Genomic DNA, 25,000 nt, shown 5'->3' on the forward strand with positions numbered 1-25,000 from the left:
TGTGTGTGTGTGTGTGTGTGTGTGTGTGTGTGTGTGTGCGTGTGTGTGTGTGTGTGTGTGTGCGCAGGTGACAAGGTGCAGATTTTCCCAGTGCTGGAGATTGACCAGAGTAAGATCGTCGACACTAACGGAGCCGGAGATGCATTTGTTGGAGGTGAGCAGCACACCACACACACACACACACACACACACACACACACACACACACACACACCACACCTTTGTTAATCAACACATGTTTTAGCATCGCCAGGCCTGTGAGATCGCGTCTGACGGAGACTGTGTGTGTTTGTGTGTTAGAGAGGGAGAGAAAGAGGTGTGTGTGTGTGTGTGTGTGTGTGTGTGTGTGTGTGTGTGTGTGTGTGTGTGTGTGTGTGTGTGTGTGTGTGTGTGTGTGTGTGTGTGTGTGTACTGGCATGCTTGTCATCTTACCATCTCGGGCTGCTGCTTTTTGACAGATGTGCAGATGGGTTGTCAACATTAAAACTATTTTACATCAAATCTGACATCTTTACTATACATGTAATCCCATGGGTGTGTGTGCGCGTGTGTGCGATTGTAATCTGTGTTGATACTGTGTCAGTTGTATATGCAGATGTCTGAGGCGTCACAGTGCCTGTGTGTGTGTATGTATCCTACTGTATGTGAGTTTGCATGTTTATGCCTACGTACTAGGGATGCAAACGATCGACTTTAATCGATCAATGTGTTAATCGGTTAAAAAACATTAATCACAATTAATCGACAATTCAACTGACAAGATACCCAGGTGAAATGGGCATATGAAGAGTGTGTGTGAAGAGGGGTGTGAATAGTGGGAATATTTAAATCACCTGTGAATTTCAATTCATTACTTAATTTCGTACAAGTCTGGTGTGTGCCTGCATGTCCAAGGTTCTGAACTGGTTAAAGGGGTATGTCACTATTTTGTGGCTTAATACAGTTAAAATTGTTGGCCAGGGTTTATAAAGGTGGTTAAGTGTCTTATTTTTCATGTTAAGTGCATTCTTGCTTTAAGACAAGTTACAAGAGGGAGTATGTAGCTAAGCTAGTGAAAGTCAATGGATCACTGTAGCTTGTAGCATGCTACACGGATGCATTGACTTTCATTAGCTTAGCGACATGCTCCCTCTTTTAACTTGTCTTAAAGCAAGACAACGGCTTACATGAAAAATAAGACACTTAACCACCTTTATAAACCCTGGCCAACGATTTTAACTGAATTAAGCCCCAAAATAGTGGCATACCCCTTTAAGGAGAAGAATAGTAAGAGTGTACATGTTTCTAATGCTGTGTGTGTGTATGTGTGTGTGTGTGTGTTTGTGTGTGTGCTTGTGTGTGTGCTTGTGTGTGTGTGTGTGTGTGTGTGTGTGTGTGTGTGTGTGTGTGTGTGTGTGTGTGTGTGTGTGTGTGTGTGTGTTTGCAGGCTTCCTGTCTGAGCTGGTTCAGGAGAAGCCAGAGGAGGAGTGTATCGCAGCAGGTCACTACGCCGCCAACGTCATCATCCGTCACGCCGGATGCACCTTCCCTGAGAAGCCCGCCTACCCCTGATCACATGACTAGATGCCACACCCCCCTAGGACACCTGGGACACAAGGAGACAAGATGGCGGCACGACACACAGAAGCCTTCCACCCCCACCCCCACCCCACGCCACCCCACCCCCTCCTCCCACCATGTAGACACAACTTTTAAACTTTTTATTTGTTGTATTTTAGTAAACGCCCCCCCCACCCACCTCTTTTTTTCCTCACCCGAAGTGTCCATCTCCTCATTTGCCTTCTCAAACCCCCACTCTCTCTCTCTTCGCACCCTTCTCCCCGTCCAGAAACGACATTTAAACATCAGAAATACTTGTAATTGTTTTATTTTAGTTTTCCACTTAAGAAGACACACATTTGCAAACGTGTTTACACCACGCCTCATACAGTCAGACGGCCAGGAGACTTTTTCGTTATCAATTTGTTTTGTTTTTTTAAATAATTTTATACAAAATGTCATTTTGATTAATTGTACCAAAACAAGCAGACATACTGTTGTAGTCTGACTGATGAAGACCAATTATGTGTGTGATGGGCTTCGCTCATGCTCCTCTCAGTGTGTGTATGTGTATGTGTGCGTGTGTGTGTACCGGTAAGCGCACTTTTATCCCCTGAAAAGTGATGCTGCAACTGAACAGTGTAATGGTTATGGACTGATTGAGTCCCTGGTCAGGAGTTTAATGGCTGAGAATGATGCTGTAACTGCATAGGAGTATCGATGTGAAGCAAGTGCCGATAGTGTAACACAGGAGTCAGGAGTGTTTGCAAAGCAGGTGTTTTAGAGTCAGTTGTGTAGTGGCAGCAGTAGGCTTTTAGGGACCCGAGTGACTGACTGACTGTCTGTGTCCTGCACTGTAAAAATGAACAGTTCCTCCAAGAGTCTTCGTCAAGAGCTTGCCACTGTGATTGGTTCTTCAGAGAACTGAACACACACACACACATATACATACATGTACACACACACACACACACACACACACACACACACACACACACACACACACACACACACACACACACACACACACACACACACAGTGGCAGACTGGCAATCCTTTAAAGGTTCTTTAAGGAACTCTCATGTTTACAGTGTGGGAGAATGTCCTCAAACGTTTTCAGAGGAAGCTTGGGTCCTTCCTAGAACTCTTTTTGTCTCATACTGTAGGTTCAACTCAGACAACAGTGGCAGCTCAAGATGCTTTGAGGAACTTTTCATTTTTACAGTCTGATCTGGGGGTGTCTGAACGGAACCATATCACCTCCTCCAGAATGAATAAGGAAGTGTGTGTATGTGTGTGCGTGTGTGTGCACGCATGTGTGTGTGTTTGTATCTGTGTAGACATGCAGATCCATCTGTATGCCTACAGAATGTGTGCGTGTTGTCTTGGTGCTGTCCATGCTGTTGTTCTTCACATGCTTGCCTCTAAAACTGTCTGCAGTAAACAACTTGTCTGATCACCTTGTGGTCTTGTGTTTTTATTCACACATGCATGCTCACGACGCGCAACATACACACACTGGTCCATCTTTGAGCCTGTTCTAATTTTGTTTGTGTGCAAGATTGATCAATACTGATGGATGTAACGTGATCTAGTATTTAACACACAAAGAATAGACCACAGAAGCAGTGCAGGTCAGGATTTTTAATGAAACATTTGATATTCTTCAATTCAGTTCATAAGGGACTGTGTACAATTAAAACATAAATGTTACCATGTGCATTGTACCAGAGTAAGCCTCAGGCTAGTTTACATCAGCAGTCCCTGGCAGGACATAAAACATCAAACACATATGAACATACAGTTGAATACAACAAACAAATCACTCACATGAGTGCCTCCCACTCCCTACTCAACATTAAATCATTCTGTCAGCACCATAAATCAGTGGTTACCGTTTTCAATGATTTTCAGTTTAGCTTTGATTTAAAGTGATACTGTGCCATTTTTAGAAATAGAAATTTAGAAATGTTTCGCTCATATTGCACCTGCCCTTGAGTTAAATACTTGAGTTCTACCTTTCTGCTGTACTTCTAGTCGTTCTCTGAGTATGGCAGCGCAAATTTAACCTCCAAGCTAGCAGTTAGCATTGGATCCTATGAGACCAACTGGTGGCTAGCTGGTCTCATAGGATTCAATGTTAACTGCTAGCTGGGAGGTAATATTTGCACCGCCATACTCAGAGAACGGTTTAAAGTACAGGAGAAAGGTAAAACCAAAAGGTGTAAAATAAGCGTATTTCCAAAAAAATGGCATAGTATCACTTTAAAGCTCCTGGAGAGAGAGCTCTTTAAGTCAGAAGATAATGCATTCCACTGTATCATTGCTTTAAAAGAAAAAAACTAGATGAAAAATCGAAACGATAAAGTGATTAAACACACTCTACCCTACGTACTGTATGTCATTGTATCTCAATCCTGAATGCAGAGAATAGAAAGCAACATTTTCAAAACAGTGTGTGTACTGCAGTCATAACACCTAGGTTAAATGTTTCTCTCTCTCTCACACACACACAGAGTACAGCAGGAGAAACCGGGCAGCTGCACAGGGATTAGAGAAGGATACACACAAACACACATTCACGCTCATTCTGACAAACACACACACACACACACACTTGTGCACACTGCTCTCCACCAGCCCTCATTAGTGGACGCTGGAAATGAGTCTGACCCGTGTGTGTGTGTTCAGGTAGTCCAGGAGTGGGGCCCTTTTCTGACACAGCAGGAAACATGAGCTGGGACAAGAACTACACACACACAGCTACTGCGCGCACACACACAAGCACTCTTAACCACACACTTGACAAGGACAAAGTCCCTCCCATCAGTCTTTCGTCTTCCCTCCCCCACTCTTCTCTCTCACATTCTCTCACTCTGCCTTTTCTCTCACTCACTCTGCCTGTGTCACTCCCTCCGTCCCTCCCTCCCTCTTTCTATCTCTCCCTGCTCCCTCTCTGTCGCTACCCTTACCCCCTTTTCTTTTTTACCACCCCCCACTTCTTGGAACACTTCAAATAACACCCCCCTCCCCCTATGCACGCATGCACGCACACAGACGCACACACACACATACACACATGAACACACACACACATTCCCATGCCTTTCTCAGGGTGCGTGTGTGTGTGGATTATCAATACGGAATCCTCACATTATCGATGTGACAGTGAAAAGAAAACAAAATCATGTACCAGTATGACACACACACGCGCGCGCACGCACACACACACACACACACACACACACAGAGGAACAGAACATTGTACCCACCCAGTGTTCTGCTAAACAATAGAATCACAGCATTAGCCTGGAGGCTCGCACAGCTAGACCCTCTTCAATGCATTTGGACACACAGCACACACACACACACACATTTTCATTCTCTCTCTCTCTCTCTCTCTCTCTCTCTCTCTCTCTCTCTCTCTCTCTCTCTCTCTCTCTCTCTCTCTCTCTCTCTCTCTCTCTCACACACACACACACACTTTCATTCTCTCTCTCTCTCTCTCTCTCTCTCTCTCTCTCTCTCTCTCTCACACACACACACACACACACACACACACACACACACATCCTTGCCAGCTATTGTTGTGGTGTTAGGCCTGCAATGCTAGTCCCTCTCCACTGGAGTTGGACACACACACTTCCAGGCCAGATGAGGTCCAGGCTAGCAGGGAGTCTTTGTCTCTTTCTTTTCTCTCTGTCTCTCCTTCTCGGTCTGCCTGCCTGTCTATCTCTCTCTCTCTCTCTCTCTCTCTCTCTCTCTCTCTCTCTCTCTCTCTCTCTCTCTCTCTCTCTCTCTCTCTCTCTCTCTCTCTCTCTCACACACACACACACACACACACACACACACACACACACACACACACACACACACAACCCAACTGCGTCTGCAGAGTAGAATAACTGCCATTAGTGTGAACTCACTCAGCTCTGCATATCACTGCTGTGTTCACTTTAAGAACTCGCGCACATCCGTCACCATGACCCATGGGACTAATAACACACACAGAGACACACAGACACACAGACACACAGACACAGACACACACACTCTCTCTCTCTCTCTCTCTCTCTCTCTCTCTCTCTCTCTCTCTCTCTCTCTCTCTCTCTCTCTCTCTCTCTCTCTCTCTCTCTCTCGCCAGTCAACACTATGATTCAATAGTACACACACACATGCACACTTGGTCACGGCATATTAAGTCCTAGTGTTGTAACAATATCTGTTTTGAGTGCACCATAGGACCATTGTGGGAATGTATGGGAGACGTGTGTGCGTGTGTGCGTGAGCGCCTATGTGCCTCCTCTCTGGACACATGAGATGACTGTTCGTCTGGATCTGAGCCAAAACATACATCTCACTGGGGCTGATGGGAGCGAATGTGGGACAAGTGGCAAGCGCCCCCCAACAACCACCCACCCCCACCCCACACAGACACACATTACACACACGTGTGTGCACACCACCAGCAACTCCAGGCTCCATCATACCCACACTAGCTTCTGCAAGGCCTACATGGTCACAGCCATTCTCTCTCTCTCTCTCTCTCTCTCTCACACACACACACACACACACACACACACACACACACACACACACACACACACACTGAAAGCGGTGCACATAACACAAGCATGCACACATACATGTAGGGCCTACTGTATGCACACACACTGCAACTCTTACATGCACAGTGCCCGCACACACATTCACACACACACACACACACACACACACACACACCAACTATATAGGGACACAGCCAGCCAACCACACACACACACCTGCAATAAGACTATAAGACTGCTATACACACACACACACACACACACACACACACACACAAACACACACACACACACACACACAACAGCTCTGAGAGGGGCTCAGTCACACAAACACACACAGAGAAACTGACAGGGTGGGGACAAAGGGGTCAGTTGTTCCGTGGCCAGAATTGGGTACCTATGGTGCATTGTATGAATGGATTGGGGAGGGAGGCCTTCCAGATGTCATTGGCCCTGCACACTCCAACCATGGACATACATGTGGGCATCACCAGGGCCGGATTAATTGATATGGCTACAGCCTAGAGCCCCCCCCCCGGTTGGCAAAAGTGGGGTGGGAAGGTGGAGGCAGAATTATGATAAGAATATACAGTATGTTATTCATAATTCCTATATTGAAAATTATGACACCGTCTTTTGTGTATTTTTGCCTTTTATGGGGGCCTACAGCAACCTGTAGCCAAGTCTTTCTCAAAGTGGGGCGGAAGCCCCCCTAGGGGGGCGCGGAGGTATTGGAGGGGGGGGCGCGTGAAGTCATTCTGCTTTGCCATTAAGTCAACACATTCACTTTACATTCACAATATATTCATTCATTTATTCACTAATATTTAGAGAACATCATAGGTAGGCTATATACGTGTATATTAGGCTTTAATAAACTTTACTAAGGCCTATTTATTTGTATTTTCGTAACCATTTTGCTCGAGGGGGGCGCAGACAGATACCCTTCCTCTGAAGGGGGGAATGGCAGAAAAAGTTTGAGAAACACTGCTGTAGCCTAAGCGCATCTTGATCCGGCCCTGCCCTGGGCATCAAGTTCTAACAGGACGGGCCAGCTAAACCCGTCTCAGCTGGCCACCAGCAGTTGTCAGGTCACGCAGACGCAGACACACCCCCAGCACTCAACACACACACACACACACACACACACACACATGCACGTCATCACACACACAGAGACATACAGTACATGTACACGCACACACAAAGAAGTATACTCACTCACTCGTACGCATTACACACGCACGCGCACACACAGACACAAGTGCACGAATGAAACTGATCCGTACAGCAGGTCCAGACTGCCGGTGATTCCCACGCCTCTTTACTTGCCTCTGATTGGCAGTTAGAGCTTGGCTGCAGTGCTACACCCAGTGAGACACAATACACACACACACACACACACACACACACACACACACACACACACACACACACACACACACACACACACACACACACACACACACACACACACACACACACACACACACACACGTCACATACACGGACACATCCCACAAACACACGTCACAGACAGACACAGGCACACATACACACACTTCCTGACCTGCTGTTGAATTCACCTGCTCAGTCTGACCAGCTCTACACCCTAGTACAGGGATGTCAAACTCAGGCCCGGGGGCCAAATTTGGCCCGCGGAGCCATTTTATTTGGCCCGCATGATAATTATGTGTCTTACCGTTGTCCCATATACACCATTAATGTATAGCATAAAACGACTTGAACATGAATTTGCTGTCACACAGGATGTGCAGACACATTTTAACTAACAAATATGAGCAGAGATAGTGTTTGTGAAATTTAAACATGAGTACAAAGTGCATGCATGCACTTTTTTAGTCCATTTAAAAATAACAATTGTTGAGTTCGGCCCACGACTTCGTTGCAGATTTTGATTTTGGCCCTCGGTCAATTTGAGTTTGACACCCCTGCCCTAGTCTACTGCATGGCCTTAATGTTCATAGGAATGCAATGCACTCTCAAATAGTATCATCAAGTTTGCTGATGGCACCACGATCGTGGGTCTCATCTCCAAAGGGAGATGAAACCGCATACCAGGAAGAGGTGCAGTGTCTATCAGTCTGGTGCAGGGAGAATAATCTGATCCTAAACGTCGCAAAGACAAATGAGATGATAGTGGACTATGGGAGGGTGAAAACTAGCATCTAACCGCTGCTCATTGACGGGGCCTGTGTGGACAGTGGTCTCTGAATTCCGCTTCCTGGCCGTGCATCTGACGGACGACCTGACCTGGAATAGCAACACCACAGCCCCCATCAAGAAGGCACAGCACAGACTGTCTTCAGGATCTTAGTGCAGATGAGGTCGCCGTTGGGCCTAGTCACTACTTGCTGAAAATACTCAACAACACCATAATAACATTGTTATGACAGTAGCGAAACCCTTAAACCCTTAAGCCTTAACAGATTAAGACATAGCCATTACCATTTTGTTGAGGTTATAACAAAGGCTATGCGCTAAGGGGTTAAGGAATAACCATCTCCCCCAAAGGCTGCTGGTGGCCTTCTACCGGAGCTCAATAGAGAGCATCCTAACATACTGTCTGTGTGTGTGGTTTTCCAGCTGCACTGCAGTGGACAGGAGAGCTATTCAGAGGGTGGTAGGCACAGCACAGAAGATTACCAGCTGTCCCCTGCCCTCTTTAGAGGAGTTGTTCTCCTGCCACTGTTTCAAGAAAGCAGAACACAGAAAGCAGAACACATCATTGGAGACCCCTGCCAGCCTGGACATAAAACGTTTGAGCTGCTGCCATCAGGCAGACGTTAAAGGGTTCTGTGCACAAAAACAAACAGACTAAAAGACCATTTGCACACTAAATTCTGACATTAAAGACATTCACTGTGTGTATGGTTTGTCTGTGTTATTCAGTGTTTTAGTGGGCCTATTATTTTATGTTTTTTTAAGCACCAGGAACATCTGCACTTTACAAATGGCATTGTACCTGTACAATGACAATAAAGACATTTATTCATTCATAAAATCAGAGACAAATTGAGGCAAATCATACAATGTGTGGAGTCAGGTGGCCCTCTCTCTTATTCTGTAGGCCTATCCTCGTCTGTCACGTCTGTCTGTCTCGTCTGGCAGCACATCACCCCCTTACTCAAGCAGCTTCACTGGCTCCCCATCAAGTCACACATTACCTAAAAAAAAGTCCTCCTCCTAACCTTCAAGTCCCTCCATGGTCTGGCACCCCACTACCTCACAGACCTCCTTCACCCCTATGACCCCTCAAGATCCCTGCGGTCCTCTTCCAAGGGCCAGCTGATCGTCCCTCGTACCAGGCTCAAGGCCACCAGTGACAGAGCCTTCCATGTTGCTGCTCCCATTCTTTGGAACAATCTGTCCGACCACATCCAGAATGCCCCTTCACTGGCCATGTTTAAGCAACACCTTAAGACACATCTCTTCCTGGAGGCTTATGGCTGCTAGTTCCACAAGCACTTTCTTTACATGCATTCACACACACTGACGCGCACACACACTCACACTTTCCAAAACAACACTCTGTGAAGCGTCCTTGGGTGTTTTGAAAGGCGCTATATAAAACGAAAGTATTATTATTTTTATTATTATTATCTCTCTCTCTCTCTCTCTCTCTCTCTCTCTCTCTCTCTCTCTCTCTCTCTCTCTCTCTCTCTCTCTCTCTCTCTCCTCCTCCTGGGCTGAGGCCATGAAGTGAATCATGATTATGATATATTCTGGACTATGGACTCCTCCATCCATCCATCCATCAATCCATCCATCCATCCATCCATCCATCCATCCATCTCTCTCATGTGTGTCCCTCAATGTTACTGTGTAACTACACTATTCGATGCTATCTATAACAGCTCAGTAACACGTTTTCCCATTACCTAATTGTCAGTGTGTGTGTGTGTGTGTGTGTGTGTGTGTGTGTGTGTGTGTGTGTGTGTGTGTGTGTGTGTGTGTGTGTGTGTGTGTGTGTTTGGCCCTTCTTCAATGTAGTCTAAATTAAGGCAACCTCAATTTATGAAACACTATATTTCCTGGACCAAAATGAGCATCAGCTGTTTTACGCAGCTGAAAATTGCAGTGTGTTTAATCTAACTGTTTTATGACTACAGAAATGTTTTATAGTCATACTGAACTGTTAAACTTCCTCTAGGTTAACCATTGGCTGAACTCTGTTTCCTCATATAACCAAAACAAAAAAGAAACCAAAATATGTAACCTTTCATCATCATCCTGACTGAGCGTTGGCCCAGAAATTGTATGATAGTGGATAGGCCAGTCTACCTAGTGTTTATTTATAATAATAAAAAAAAATAAAAAAATAAAAATAAAAAAAAACTGGTTTTTCATTCACAGTGGTGCACATTTCCCCAAAGCTTTGGATTAGCATGTTTTCAATAGGCTAAACGAGTGACATGGTAGGCTATAGCCTACAACTGCGTTGCGATGTCTCAAGGGCAGCGAGTGGAGCAGAGAGGGGAGGGGAGGGCGCTACTTTGTCACCGTACCTCCTCTGTGGGAGCTATGTTAACCTTTCAATTAGTAGTGAACGTGTTCCCTCTGAGCTGTCGCGATTACTCAAGCACTTCATCAAACGGCAGTTGTGGATTACTACCGTCCTTCTGATTAATTCACCATCAAAGTGACCTGCGGATAAACGCGTTGCACTTTGTGCAGGCTGGGAGAAGAGAGATCGCTGGGAGAAAACTTGAAGGTAACGGCCAGCTCAATGTCCGCCTGCCAACATTGTCGGGCATTTTCCTTTGATAACCTTGTTGCGTTTCTCACGGCCGCGAGAGTGGATCTGCTTACCATCGATAGTGAGAAATAGCCTAGCCTCTGATTTCAGGCAACTTGCCCAAACATTACGGCGTTCATTGATTAGCTGAAGTTTGTGGGGTGCGTAACCTTGCGCTCGTCTGAATAATGACTAACGGGTTGTTGTTGATGTGGCCTCGGCAGTGTATGGAAATTTCCCGATAGACATCTGCGCCGTCTTCATCTTACTTGACGCTGAGGAGCTAATAAGCCTTGGCTCACGGTAGCCGACAATGCGAATGGATTTTTAGCGGTTGTGTAGTGATGTCCAGGGGATGTGCGTGCCCATTCGGATCTTAGATTAATTGCAATAAGGGATGTTTACGCAGCTCTAACGGGACACAGTTAAATGGACACTACGCAGCCTCTTCAAATTAAAAGAGCCACGCGCTCTCATTCTTTTTACAATTAATAGCTTGTGTCATAACCCAGCCAACATCATTTTTACACTGGCTTGTTAAGCTAACGTCTAAAATAGCGTACAATTGTAAAGAATATGTTGAAGACACACATTTTATCAGCTAATTTATTTATGTAGGCTCCTAGCCTATGTAGACTTTGAAGTCGACCTTGATAACTGCGTTGGCTGTAAATTGGTTATTTGTTTCATTGCGACGTAAATGCATTTACAACAGCTAATAAATCGAGTCATCGGTAAGGGAGCTAGTTGTTTACTGCCATGATACCCGTGTAAGCTACCTCCTCCGCACAGGGACCACAACCCTGGCCTTCGCAAAATTGATAGTCGAGTTGTCGGCACCTTAAAAGGCGGGTCAAGCGATTATTGACAGATTAGGGAGCCAACAGACTCCTTGGGGGGCTGAACTTAACGCCTTTGATTGACACCGAGTTTATCAAACCAGAAATCTGAGGTTGCCCTTTTTAACCAATATCAAAGTTTCTAGGGAGGGATAAGGGGTGCGAAGGTAACGTTTAATGAGACTCCATTGGACTATAATCAGTGTCATGTCGGATTCATGTAAACTACTACATTGTAACAAAATGGCGTCTGTTTAGGTAACATGATCAAGCGGTACAGTTTGCCTTAGTAATCGAGGTGAGTGATTTTGTCTCTGCCAGAAATACACGTTTGTGATTTGTTTCCTTCTTTGTGGCCTTAGGTTAATTGCCGTGTTTACTTGTCGTCATAAATTTTCGGTAGTCGTCTTGTCGGAAGTAGTCGTAAAACATAGCATGCTTAGCCCGGTGGCTGCTAGCGACTTTCTGTGGGTTGTGTAGAGGGCTCGCCAAGCGCTCTGAGCTGGCGTACGTGTGCTTTGCGATCCGCTAGCCAGCGTGGTTGGCAGATATATAACTTGGTGGCTAACGAATTAGCCCTTTAGCAAAATAGCAAGCAAAATATATTTTGCCCTGTGATAGCTGTGCTATTTTAAAGAACCCATCGATAGGCTATAGCGATAGTTGACCACTTTGGAAGCATAGCTATCAGTGGCGTTTCAACTCGATGCGTCTGATCACTGTATCGTTTTCATTTGATGGAAGCGGTCCTTTTACTTTGTTGTTGAGGAAACACTTGCAGCCTTCACGGTAAACAATGTAGATGCAATACACTATGATTTGTATTTGTATCAGATGCCTTGCCCAGTTTCCCCATGCGTTCGTGAAAACAGGCTACTACATGAAACGGTATCCAGTTTGATGTTTGAGCTGAGCAAGGTTACCTCTCCGGCAGCCAAAGCCAACTTGTGCTTTGCTTATTGCATTATTAATGCTTTGACTGCCCAGTTGGTTCTCTGGAGCAAAAGTTGGTTAAGCAGCCGTCGAGGGACGGGTCACGGAAGGGCAGTCTCTCACGGGTCCATCACATATCTCATCTGGTCAATAGCCGTGTAATTCTCTTCCTCTGCGGTCATTTAAGTGCCTGTGATGGCTTAATGTGTGATTTGTTGTGCATAACAGGGCGCGCTTGTCAGGCTGATCGTTTAAGGAAGCGGAATGATTGTTGATCTTTGGTTATGTCAAAGTGCCTGGGTCACCTGCTTGCTCTTGCAAACATTGTTTTCTTTTCTTTGTGTGGGTGTGTGGTTAGGTGTGACGACGTGTAAAAGAGCGCAGACCTAGAGCTATTTAGAAAGCGGAATGTGTACAGTGAAATGTTGCTCCTCAGTCATGTCAAGAATGTAACGGGACCGCAAGATTTACATTCCATTCCAATCGCACGACACGACAGCTACTGAATGGAACATCTCACTGTCACACACAGTCACTGTCAAAACATTCATAACTTAAAGGTATAGAGGCCTACAGTTTTTTTCACCTCTGGCTTCTGGATTCACTTACTGCTTTAAACCTTTCAGAAAGATTGGCTTCTGGATTCCCTAACTATTTAAACCATTTAAGAAAGACCCTTTCTGATCACTTATTTGGTTAACCCAGCCCTGGAAATGGTGTGAATGATAGACAGAGCCATTACTTCTGATTGGTTGAATCCCTGGGCAGTATTAATGTACAACAGCCAGCATCGGTACTGGCTGCATGGATGGACAGCTGCCATGTTTGTTTACATCTGACTCTGCCTTCTAGGTGAGGTGAGGAGTGTAGCCTAGTAGTACTGTGAAGGTGAGGCCTGGTTAGTGTACCTTTGCTGCCCTTGTCTGTGAGGCGAGGTGTGGGATGGGATTAGGGGTAAGTATTGGCAACAATCTCACGATACGATACACATCCAAGACAGGGGACAAGATACAGTACGTATTGCTAATTTGCGATACATGTGCATCCTCCAGATACATGGTCTTCGAGGTGATTATAACCCGATATGTTATGCTTTATTTTTTTTAACATTTTTAAGAAATCCGACATTCGTATAATCAAAGGTTACTTTTTTGTTTTTCTGTAGAGCAACAGTTACACTGTAGTTGTGTATGTAAAACAGCCTTCACAAAGCCGTTGGCCTACTACTGCATTAAGAGGAGGTAAAATTAGGCAACTGGCCTTTTGTTTACATCTACTCAGTCTGTCATATGAGGTATATTCTGTCTGTGTAGTGAGGTGAGTGAAGTATGGGATTAGGGTGAGGTAAGATTACGCTACAGGAGTTTGTTTACATTTTGCACGGTCTGAGTGTGTTGAAGTAAGGTGTGAAGATGCGTTAAAGTGTAGCATTTAGGTTGTAACTTAAGGAAGCTTGGGTAGTAAGGAAGATTAGGTAGCTGATAGTGGTTTAGGTAAGTTATGCCTTTTCTGTGTGGCGTAAGGGTAGTAGAGTAGAATAGAGTAGAGTTACTTTTTTTTAAGCCCAATAGGAAAATACACTACCGTTCAAAAGTTTAGGGTCACCTTCATTTTTCCAGTTATTTGTTTGCAATTCAAGTCGCAAACATCTTTTAAACAGCTTGAAAATGAATAATGGAAAGTACTGAACAGCCACAGGTGAAAAAAGGTTTGATTACCCATAAAATCGGTTAAACTGGACAGAAGAGTGAAATCTAACCAAGATTTTTCACCCATTTATTACATAAAAATACGTGTTTTAGTCCATTTTTCTACAGACATTTCTTTGGTTTATCAGAGAATGCATGGAACTATTGGAAAGCTCAGTGTCTGCCCTTTCCAATGGTAGGTGTATGACATTTGTTGAGTTTCCACCTCGTCCACAAATTCAAGTCAAAGTAGCTGCATGATTTTCTAGCCATCAGAATGAACCTACTTATGAATGCACGATCCATTGTCTCAGCGATGTTTTAGTTTGCAAGCCAGTGCCATACATCGTTGGAAAGTGTACATTCTCCTCTTTCAAATGATGTGTATATCATCCAGCATTGTATGGACTGACAGGAGCAGACATCAACATTTGCATGCATGGGGCTCATAGAGCGCATGGGCAATTCTTCTCATCTCATCCCGGGAATGAATCTGTAGAACCGCAACTGGTTATTATTAATGCCAAAGGAGTCTACACTTTGATTAGTACACCAGACTAGACACTACCTTAGTAAAGGTACACTTTGATAAGTCAAAAGTTAGTGATACATTTTGGTCTATTCTATGCATTGTCTATACAAGTAAATCCATTCAACAGTTACTTTTTCCAATATCACATTGCTTATTTGTTGCATGCATACATTTCAGGGAACAATAACTCTATACACTGATTTTATACCAGAACTGAAATTGAAAAGGAATAAGCTTAACTGTCAGAAAGAAGCATTGTGGGAGGAAAGTGTGGTGACCCCAAACTTTTGACCGGTAGTGTATGTTGTCAAGCAACCTACACATACACATTGCAAGACCGATCAAATTATTACACATGCATGTGGAGGACATTGAGACAGATCAAACATGTGGCACAGCTCCTCGTACAAACAAGCAGTAACTAAGTCCAACCGCTTTGCATTAAGTGTCCCGATAAGGTGCGTAGGTAGTCAAAATAAATTAAAGTGGCAAAAAAGGGTTGTCCAGTATCAAAGTGTAATATTATTGTCAACAATAGGTCGGACAACGGCATATTTGTTGGGCTGCCCTACCCTCTGGGCTGAGGTTGGATGTGTGGTATTGAGCTGAGGTCAGGCAACTGGCGCTTTGTGTGCAAACTAGCAAGTGTATGTCTACTACTGTGTCTTTGGGGAGAGGTATTCGGGTGAGGTTAGGGCACAACTAAGATTTCTTTACATGAGGTAAAGTGTGAGGGTGAATATGAGATACGAAGGCGAGGTAAGGTAGGATAAGCGGCAACTAGCTTTTTTTAATTGTCTGCCCTGTCTGCGTCGTGCGAACACTGTATTCTATGAATTCTGTGAATTTTTGGTTAGGTGGTAGGGTGTGTAAAAGGACAGACATCGCTAGAGCTATTTAGAAAGTGGAATGTGTACTACAGTGAGGTGTTGCCCTCCAGTCATGTTAAAAATGTAGTATGAGGTGTGACAGTGAGGTGAGTTATGACACTAGTTACGTTTGGAACTTAAGTGCTTGCAGTGGTGTCTACATTTTGGGGGAGCAGGTGTTCGAGGAGGGGGGAGCAGGGGCCATGTGGAACTCCCAGCTGCCTAACTAAGCTATAGAGGCTATATATTATATTTATGCATTATCACATGCATTAAGCATTTGTAGATGACCATGTCAACATGGACCACAGTACATTGTGACAAAAAAATAAGAAAGGATCTTTCAAAAAGGGTGTTTCTGTCCAGTAGTGCAAAGGGGCAGGTGCTTAAGCACCACCTCCTCCCTATCTGTGCACACCTATGCTCACCTGCAAACCTCCCGTGTTCACACTTGGCTCTGAACTTTTCCGTATGGTACCATTTGTTACCCGGATGAACATGCTGACGTCCAGATTGTCGTCATGGTTTGCAGGGAAAAACAAAGTATTGTTCGTTCGGTCTGCATCGCGAACCAACTTTCCGGTTCCTCCACGCTCAGAATTGTGGCGTGAACACGTCGATCGGTTCAAGGTTAGGTCCCGGAACGTGAACGGGCACTGGCTCGTCAGCCTGAATGCGCTTTCAGCCAGTGCTTGTGCTTTCCTCAAAGTGTTTGGATGTTGGGCAGTGTGGCCCATGGTGACCCAGGTTTGAATTTGGCCAGTGTCATTTCCTCACCTTTCCCCATCTCTCTCTCTCTCTCGCTCTCTCTCTCTCTCTCTCTCTCTCTCTCTCTCTCTCTCTCTCTCTCTCTCTCTCTCTCTCTCTCTCTCTCTCTCTCTCTCTCTCTCAATCGTTTCCTGTGTCCATGTTCACTGTCATGTCTGAATAAAAGGGTAAAAATTCCCAAAACATTTAACCCCCTTAGCGCAGAGCCTCTGCCATAACCTTACGATCACCAAAATGGTAATGCTATGAAAACAGAGCAATGTTGTTATGATGTACAGTAGCTGAGTGTTCTGGGCAAAGAGTTAATAAGCCTGTCGACAGCCCCATGTCCACAGAGGCTACAGGAAAAGTGTTGAAGTATCAGTGTGCTTGCAGACATTTGCATCGGTTGTGTGTGTGTGTGTAAAGAGTTAACCCCCTGTGCACTTCTGTCTTCCCAGGTGCTCCAGTCATCATCAGGATTGTCCATCAGGATCGTGTCATCAGTTGGCTGCATCTGTTTGCCGGATTCCAGTTTGTGGATATACAAGTCCAGCCCTTTGTGGATTTACCTTTTTGTTTGTTTGTGTGTGTGCTCGTGTGTAAGAATCTGTGCGTGCGTGTGTGGGGGAATCTGAGTGTGCGCTCCTGCGTGCTGCGGCGATGTGGGTGCCTTTGTGCGGGCGTGTCTCGGGCCAGCTTTGGCGCGGCTCCGGCCCTCGCGTGTAAGCACCCAGGACTGTCATGGAGAAGCAGCAGCAGCAGCGAACAGCGGGAACGCTGAAGCATTCCGACATGGACGACATGCTCCACAAGGGCGCCAGCAAACCGAAGCGTTCCGACCAGCCAGACACGCACCACATGTCCGGGAGTAAACCGAAGCGTTCTGAAATGGACGACGCGCTCCGTATGGCTGGGAGTGCGCTGAAGCATTCCAAGCAGACGGACGCGCGCCACAAGTCCGGAAGCAAACCGAAGCGTTCCGACTCTGCTGACGACCGGCACCACCACCACGCGAAAACTGGAAGCAAACCGAAGCGTTCGGAAACGGACGATCCACTCAGTCGCACCTCCGGGATCGGTGGCGGTCCTCCGACGCAGCGGCGCTCTGACCCGCTGCAAGTGTCCTGGATCTTGGAGGCAGTGCGCAAGATCCGCAAACAGAAGCAGCGGCCGTCCGAGGAGCGCATCTGCCACGCGGTGGGTGTGGCTAGAGGCTTGGCCCCGCCCTCGGTGTTGCAGGCCCTCTCATTGGCCGTGGCGGAGGGCTTGGTGCTGCGTGTCACCAGCAAGGGGTGCACCTCCTACAAGGACCCAGGAGGGGGCGCCGCCACCACTAAGGGCTCTGACAATGTAAAGCGGAAGGGCCTTGGAATTGGGGACGGGGACACTCGTGCCCCCAAAGCAGAGAGGGCTCCTGGCGTGTCTAAAACGGATCGGACTTCTGATGGAGTACCCAGATCTGAGAGGGCCTCATCGCTAGGGGTCCCGTCTACCAAGGCGGACCGCACCGTGAAAGGGGAGCGCGTTCCGGGATTCCCCAAGATGGATCGAGCGCCTGGTGGGGTGTTGGGGGCGGTTCCCAAAGCTGAGCGGCCACCTGGAGTCCCCAAAACACTCGGTGTCCCCAAAGCACCTGGCCCGGTGGCCGACCTTCGGCAGGTGGACTGGAACGGGCTGCTGCGGCGCGCGCTGGATGGCGTTGGCACGGCGTCGGGCGCCTCTCTGCGCAGCATGGAGCGCTACCTGCGGGCGCAGCCCGACCTGGACAGCGTGACGGCCAACCCGCGCTTCCGCCACCGCCTGCGCCTGGCCGCCAAGCGGGCCGTCAGCACCGGCAGGCTGGCCAAGGACGGGCCGCGTTACCGCTCCAGCCCCGCGGGGGGCGCCACCGGTGGTACCACCTCCACAGCTAGCAGCAGAGGGGGGCTCAGGGGCAGCATGCTGAGGGGCAACTCGGCACCGCCACTGCCCCCCACCCTGCTGCCTCACGAGAGAAACCAGGTGAGGAGCTGGACATGGATGTTGCTGCACACTGCTGTGTGTGGTTGTCTGTCTGTCTGTCTGTCTGTCTGTCTGTCTGTCTGTCTGTCTGTCTGTCTGAGGGGAGCTGTGTGCGTGCGAGCGAGCGAGCGATGGAGAGACGGACAGAGTGAGAGCATCTGGTTGGAACCCCAGGTACACTTGGGTGTCTGAAAGTCATCAGGTGACACTGTTTGTGTGCCTGTGTGCGTGGTGAATAAGTATCAAAAAGAGCGGGATGCTTCTTGTAATGTGTGTATGTGAGTCATAGAGGTGTGTGTGTGCGTGTGTGCGTGTGTGCGTGTGTGTGTGTGTGTGTGTGTGTGTGTGTGTGTGTGTGTGTGTGTGTGTGTGTGTGCCCTCAGCCAAAGAGCTGTGCTACTTCCTGATCTTTGTGTTGCTGGTTTGGGTGTGAAATGATGCCACCGAGGGTTTTGTGTGGACTGCAATGCTGCTGCACTGGGACATCATTGTGTGCGTGTATGTGGGTTACACTCAATGCTCAGTGTCGCACTGGGACATTAGGTGTGTGCGTGTGTGCATGTGTGTGTGTTTGCGTGCGTGCGTGTTTGCGTGCGCGCGTGTTTGCGTGCGTGTGTGTTTCCGTGCGCGTTTGCGTGTTTGTGCGTGTGTGTGTTTGCGCGCGTGTGTTTGTGTTTGCGTGTGTGTGTGTTCGCGTGTGTGTGTGTGCATGCGTGCGTGTGTACTGGAACGGGATAGAGGTCATGCTTCTGTAGAGGTCATAATGCCGTTGCCAGACGTGCATGTGCGTGCATGCGTGGAGGTCATCATGAAGGTGGAGGTCGTGATGATGGTGCCAGGGAAGCCACTTCACAGGAAATACTTCCTGGCCAGAACTCACGTCAGATACTACAGTCACATTCCAGTCACACACACACGCACACACGCACACACGCGCACACACACACACACACACACACACACACACACACACACGTCATGTGATATGGCTGTCAGCTCTCCTCTGTCATGCCCAGTGGTGATGCACTCAAGTACTATGCGGAAGTCTGTTTGAAGTCTCTTTGTCTTTTTCTCAGTTCACCTACCCAGGCCATACACACACACACACACACACACACACACACACACACACACACACACACACGGAAGCTCACGCTGTCATGCTTACAATCACACACACTCACTGTCAGGTTAACACCCTCATGCTTCTGAGAGCTGAGCAAAACAAACACAGATATGCATACACACACACACACACACACACACACACACACACACACACACACACACACACACACACACACACACACACACACACACACACACACACACCAGTGTTATTATCATGTCATGACACTGGAGGGGGAGGAAATAAAAGCTGCCGTGATGTGGTGTGGTGTGGTGGAGGTGTCCCTGTTCATTTGTCACTAGATGAGTCACTGCCACTGAGTCACAGGCCCTGTTTACATACTTACACTATGACAGGGGCGGACATCTCGCCACATATATTTGCTCTATACATGGGTTCTAAATTTTGTTTATAACCTGACTGCGCGAACCTAGCTGCGCCCAACTCAACCTCTGATTGTTGGAAACAGCTGTCGGTCAAAACATTAGCTTACATGGTTGACTGCCAGTGTCTTGCCCCTCCTCATAACATCATGTTGATAAATACTGAGAACCCATGTATACAATTTAACACTATCATGCAGACAGGAAGCCGACAGAGGGGGATATAGGGAACAGTTGTACCGGGGCCAAAGGCAGAGGGGGCCCAGAATTTGGTTCTCATTACTCTGAATTTATTGAGTGGGGGGGCCTTTCAGATGACTTTGTCCTGGGCCCAACCAAAGCTGTCAGCTGCCTTGCATGCAGAGGCACTGTTATAACCTCATTGTTTCTGAAACGCACCCATCATTTTTTCAAATTCACATGTGTAGTCAAGGCTGAATGTTATTGACAAACACATACATGATCCATACACGTGTATAATCACATAAGAAATGCTTATAAGACATGTTTGACTCTGCAAAGGCAAGCATAATAATAACAATATGTTGGGGGGAAATGTCATTTGGGTTTGACTGAAATGACCGGCAGCTTTGGAGTTTTCTGGAACGGGAAGTCAAAGGTGTGGGCCATAGAGGTAGAAAATAACACTAGAGGTGACCCCGCCCCCCTTTTTACGGCAATCTTTAGCGGCCATTATCTGTAGGTAGATCAGAGAAATGGAAATTAACGGAGAACGAGGCTCACCTCTGTCAAAAATGGCTTAATCATGTGAAAATGTCCATCAACACACTATACAAGGACAATAGTTGAAGTGTGTTGCTAACTATGTTCATAAAATATATTATTTGATTTTTAAATGTATTTTATCGACTCATATGATTTAAGTAGATAATTAGCCTGACAAATCTGGTCTTTGATTAATGTGTTACTTCATATTCACACAGTTTTAGTCCATTTTTTGACAGGGGTAGGCGTGTTCTCCATTGACTTGCATTGCCTGAAGGTACCTACACTACCTACGGAAGTTGGGAAGCTCCATCTGCCATTTCCCAGTGCTTTCGCAAATTGCTGTGTCCTCTCTAGTGTTATTTTCTACCTCTATGGTGTGGGCACATGCTACATTACTTGCGCTTTGGCATGAATTAGCTAACTTGCTTAGGCTTGCACACACTTTGAACAGGGCCAGCCACTCAACCATCTGGAGTGGAGATGTGCGCAACAACCATAATCCGCACACATTATCAACTATCAACTAGAAAGTGATACCTGTTTATTGTCATTGTTTGGTAATCCGGTTTCAGAAGTTAGCAGTGAGAGGCTAGAACAAATAGTGGGTGCTGGATTATATCTTCCAAAGCTGGAGGATTACCCAACACTGTTTATAGTCACATCATGCATGAATTTGGAAATGCCATCTCTGCTCCACCCATCAGTACACTGGGAGGTGTTTGTGGGGACCGTATGCTCAGGGTACCTTTGCTTAAGTAAAGAATGAGTACAGGTGATTAGCCTCCACCCCACCGGTCAGTTTCAGGTATCGGACCAGCAACCCATGGCCTAGCCCAACCCCTTAGGCACTGGTTTATGGTTGCACAGGCTAATAAACACACTTGAGGCTCTTTTCCACTGCCTGTTTTCTACCCGGCACAGCTCGAAGTACTACCATACAGCGAAGTACTACTGTACTTTATACCGTAATAAACTACAATAAAAGAGCTCTTCACGCTTCTGTGTACACAAGCATGCATAATGACCTACGTGCGCAAGCCCACATGTACACAAGCATAATACAAGGTAGCAGTGTAAGCAGAGAATAGCACACGAAAGTGAAAGTCAGCCTTGGTAGTCATTGTGATGATGCATAAGCGTGCTATGCAAACAACAAGACATATTCTCTAGTTCAACCGTGAACAGACTGCAGGGTGGACATCCCACATTCACAAAGTAAGAAGCCTGCCACACACTTGCTGCAGACACTGGGCATTTCTCAAAACCTAGTGCGCGTACTGCCAAGTGTATTCAGCCTAATTAGTCACGCCCAGTGATTGGATACTCTTTATTAGTCACACCCAGTGATGGGATACTCCTATAGAGTTCACCAAAGACTATCCAATCACTGGGCGTGACTAATTATGCTGATACACTTGGAAGTGTGCGCACTAGGTTTTGAGACATGCCCACTATAGCAAACCAGCTGATCCTGATGAACACCCCTTTTCAGCTAGATTGATGAGCTAATTAGTGAACTCACTTGTGTCAGAGAATCGTATATGAGAGTGAGATAAAGCAGGCGGGTTCTTTTCCGGTATCCACTTTACGTCGGGTGAACGCCCCTTTAGGAGACCTTCGATTAGGAGAATTTCGGAGTCTTGAGGTAGAGAATAAATGGAGTCCCCTTTGTGCTGTAGATGGCGGTAGCGCACGTCTTGTGCAAAAATCACGAAAAGAGAAGAAGAAGGAGGGACAACGCCCCCTTAGGAGACCAAATTTTGAGCACACGCTTGCGTTGAGTGGGCGTGTTTCGATTCCTCTTATATATCCAACCTCTTTGCTTGTGCTATTGAGCAGAGAAAGAAGGACTGTCATGCAGGACTTTCAGTTTTTCAGTCTAGAACTAGTTTGTTCACCCCTGCCAGGCAGTGATGGGCAACGTGTCCACATTTTGTTTTGCCAAACAAGTTCCAACTATCCCAGTACAAGTCCAACAAGTTCCCTTTTATAGCAAAGCAGGAAAAAGGTAGCCTACTGTTTTCCAAACCAAAACAGTGGGGTGTGTAAGTTTATGTTTATGCCTACAGATGCTACTTTTGTCCTGCTTCAAAACAAATGCTTTGAATCGAAGTTGTCTGTTTGTGAAAAAGGTTGATTCAACCAGGTGATTGATTGATTGTTTACATTTATTGCCATTTCAGCAGCTATGGCTATATCATGGCCAATACAGATAGAAAAAACATGTCACATTTACAAAACTAACAACCATATAAATAAAGAGATTCAACCAGGTAATCACCAGATAAAACCTGGTGTTTCGGAATACGGTATGCAGTATTAGATTGTAACTTATGAATGTTGGTTGCCGCCCTGCGCCGGTAGGGCACTGGGTTACCATGCTGGCGACCTGGGTTTGAATCCGGCCCGGGTCATTTGCCGATCCTCCCACTCGCTTCCTACCACCGCCTCCAAATGTCCTATCAAATAAAGGCAAATGACCCTAAAATATATATATTTTAAAAGAATGTTGTTTGTCCATCACCAGGGCTCTAAATTAACACCTGCCAAATGCTGGTGAAATTTCAGTTTGGCTGGTAAAAAAGACCAACTTACTATACTAGCCACTTTGACCCATTGGTGAGTGCGTGTTTGGTTAGTATGATTAACATCTACTAGCCATTTTGGCTGGAGATGAAAAAAGTTCCTTTAGAGCCCTGGCCATCACCATGAAGAGAGTTCAGCCATCATAACTGCAACAAAGGCATGCCAAGGCATCTCAGTCATGCTGGAGCACATCAGACATTCACCACATCCAAGTTCAAGTTCAAGTTTCAAGTTTATTTATCCATATCAACAGTATAAAAATACAGTTGTTAGGAATGTTGCTTGGTGTGCTCACACAACAACACAAACAAAAGACACAAAACTGGGGAGGGGGGGGTATGAAAGAAAAAAAGGGGGGGGGGGGGGTACACAAATAAATAAACAGGGAATGGCATACAAAACATTGGAGACATAGAAAAGTGCAATGGAATATTTAAAGTGCATGGTATGTACAGAAACAGTAGTAGCATTGTGCAAAGTAACAAAGGAGGGAGGAAGGCCAGGTAGTGGAGTAGCTGTAAAGTGCTAGTGCGTATTTAAGTGTCGGATGGCTTGTGGGTAGGTGCTGTCCCTAGATCCACCAGCGTCACGGGATCTGGAGCCACAACTTTGAAACAAACCGTCTGAATTTGTTTTCCAGGTATATTACGTTTGTATTTGGAATGTTAAGTGGATATGCAATATAATTTTTTTCAAAGTAGCTGACAACAAAGAGAGGATGGGAGTTTGGAGAAATGACTTGCACACAGGGATGGATTATGACTCTTTGGGCCTCTGGACAAGAAACAGAAAAGCCCCCCCCCCCCCCCCCCCCCCCCCCCCCCCCCCGCCCCCCCCCCCCCCCCCCCCCCCCCCCCTGGCTCCCTCCGAAGGTGTTGATGGTTTCCAAAACGTTTCAGGGGTTTTGGCCAAAGATTAGAGAGCCTACTGTATGTGGTTGGGGGTCCCTTGTTAAAATGTGAAAATACAGTTGCTAAAAGTGCTGTTTTAATGCAATTCAAGAATGGAAATACAGAGTTTGGATTTGAAGGCCCGTTGGTTCTAGGGTCCCTGAGCCTAGGCCCACTTGGGCCATGTAGTAGTAATCTGTCCATGCTTGCACCCATAGAATGATGACACTGTGAAGAACTAGCCACTGGGGGGCGTTTTTCTCTGCAGCATCATGACCAACCAGTTAGCAACTTTGTAGGTTAACAATGGCAAATTGCATCGCAACCAAGTTGCTGACTTAGTCAGCGATAAAGTTCTCGTGAAATGCACCACAGGCTAGCACACAATAAGCTGTCAGACCAATTTAAACCATGCTCATGTGTATGAACCGCTAGTGTGTGTGTGTGTGAGAGAGCAAGCTCTGTTACAGGCCTGCAGATGTGAAGAGTGTTGCTAGTGGCTGATTGTCACACTGGAGCTGTTAGCCAGTGGAAAGGTTACACCGCTTCTGTGTATGTGTGTGTGCATTGAGTGCAACCACAGGTCTGTGTATGTGGGCTTGACTGCAAGCTGATGTTTGTGTGTGCTCACTCACATGCACAAGCCTGTGTGTGTGCGTGCGTGCGTGTAAGCAAGCAAGTGAATTGTTTGACCTGGCAGAAGGGCAGCTGTATTGATCTGTGTGTGTGTGTGTGTGTGCACGCGGTACGTTTGTATGTGTGTCACGCTGGTGCTGAAATAGAGGAGGCTGACCTCTGGTGTGT

At 46.4% G+C, this 25,000-nt stretch overlaps 2 protein-coding genes across 3 annotated transcripts in view; both read left to right on the plus strand.

Moving 5' to 3' along the window:
- adka (adenosine kinase a) overlaps positions 1 to 2,999 on the plus strand; it is a 68,690-nt gene extending 65,691 nt beyond the window's left edge. For both annotated transcript variants that reach the window (XM_063191795.1, XM_063191796.1), the window contains exons 10-11: positions 68 to 154; positions 1,427 to 2,999. In XM_063191795.1, coding sequence (XP_063047865.1) covers positions 68 to 154; positions 1,427 to 1,551 — 212 coding nt within the window. In that variant the 3' untranslated portion in view covers positions 1,552 to 2,999. The remainder of the gene's footprint in view (positions 1 to 67; positions 155 to 1,426) is intronic.
- Positions 3,000 to 10,603: 7,604 nt separating this feature from the next.
- The window catches only part of LOC134441204 (histone acetyltransferase KAT6B-like), a 46,021-nt gene continuing 31,624 nt past the window's right edge, over positions 10,604 to 25,000 (plus strand). Inside the window, exons 1-2 of the mRNA XM_063191399.1 lie at positions 10,604 to 10,843; positions 16,937 to 18,479. Of these exons, the coding sequence (XP_063047469.1) occupies positions 17,220 to 18,479 (1,260 nt within the window). The 5' untranslated portion in view covers positions 10,604 to 10,843; positions 16,937 to 17,219. The remainder of the gene's footprint in view (positions 10,844 to 16,936; positions 18,480 to 25,000) is intronic.

The sequence above is a fragment of the Engraulis encrasicolus genome, chromosome 24, assembly GCF_034702125.1.
Source record: "Engraulis encrasicolus isolate BLACKSEA-1 chromosome 24, IST_EnEncr_1.0, whole genome shotgun sequence".
Lineage (NCBI taxonomy): Eukaryota > Metazoa > Chordata > Actinopteri > Clupeiformes > Engraulidae > Engraulis > Engraulis encrasicolus.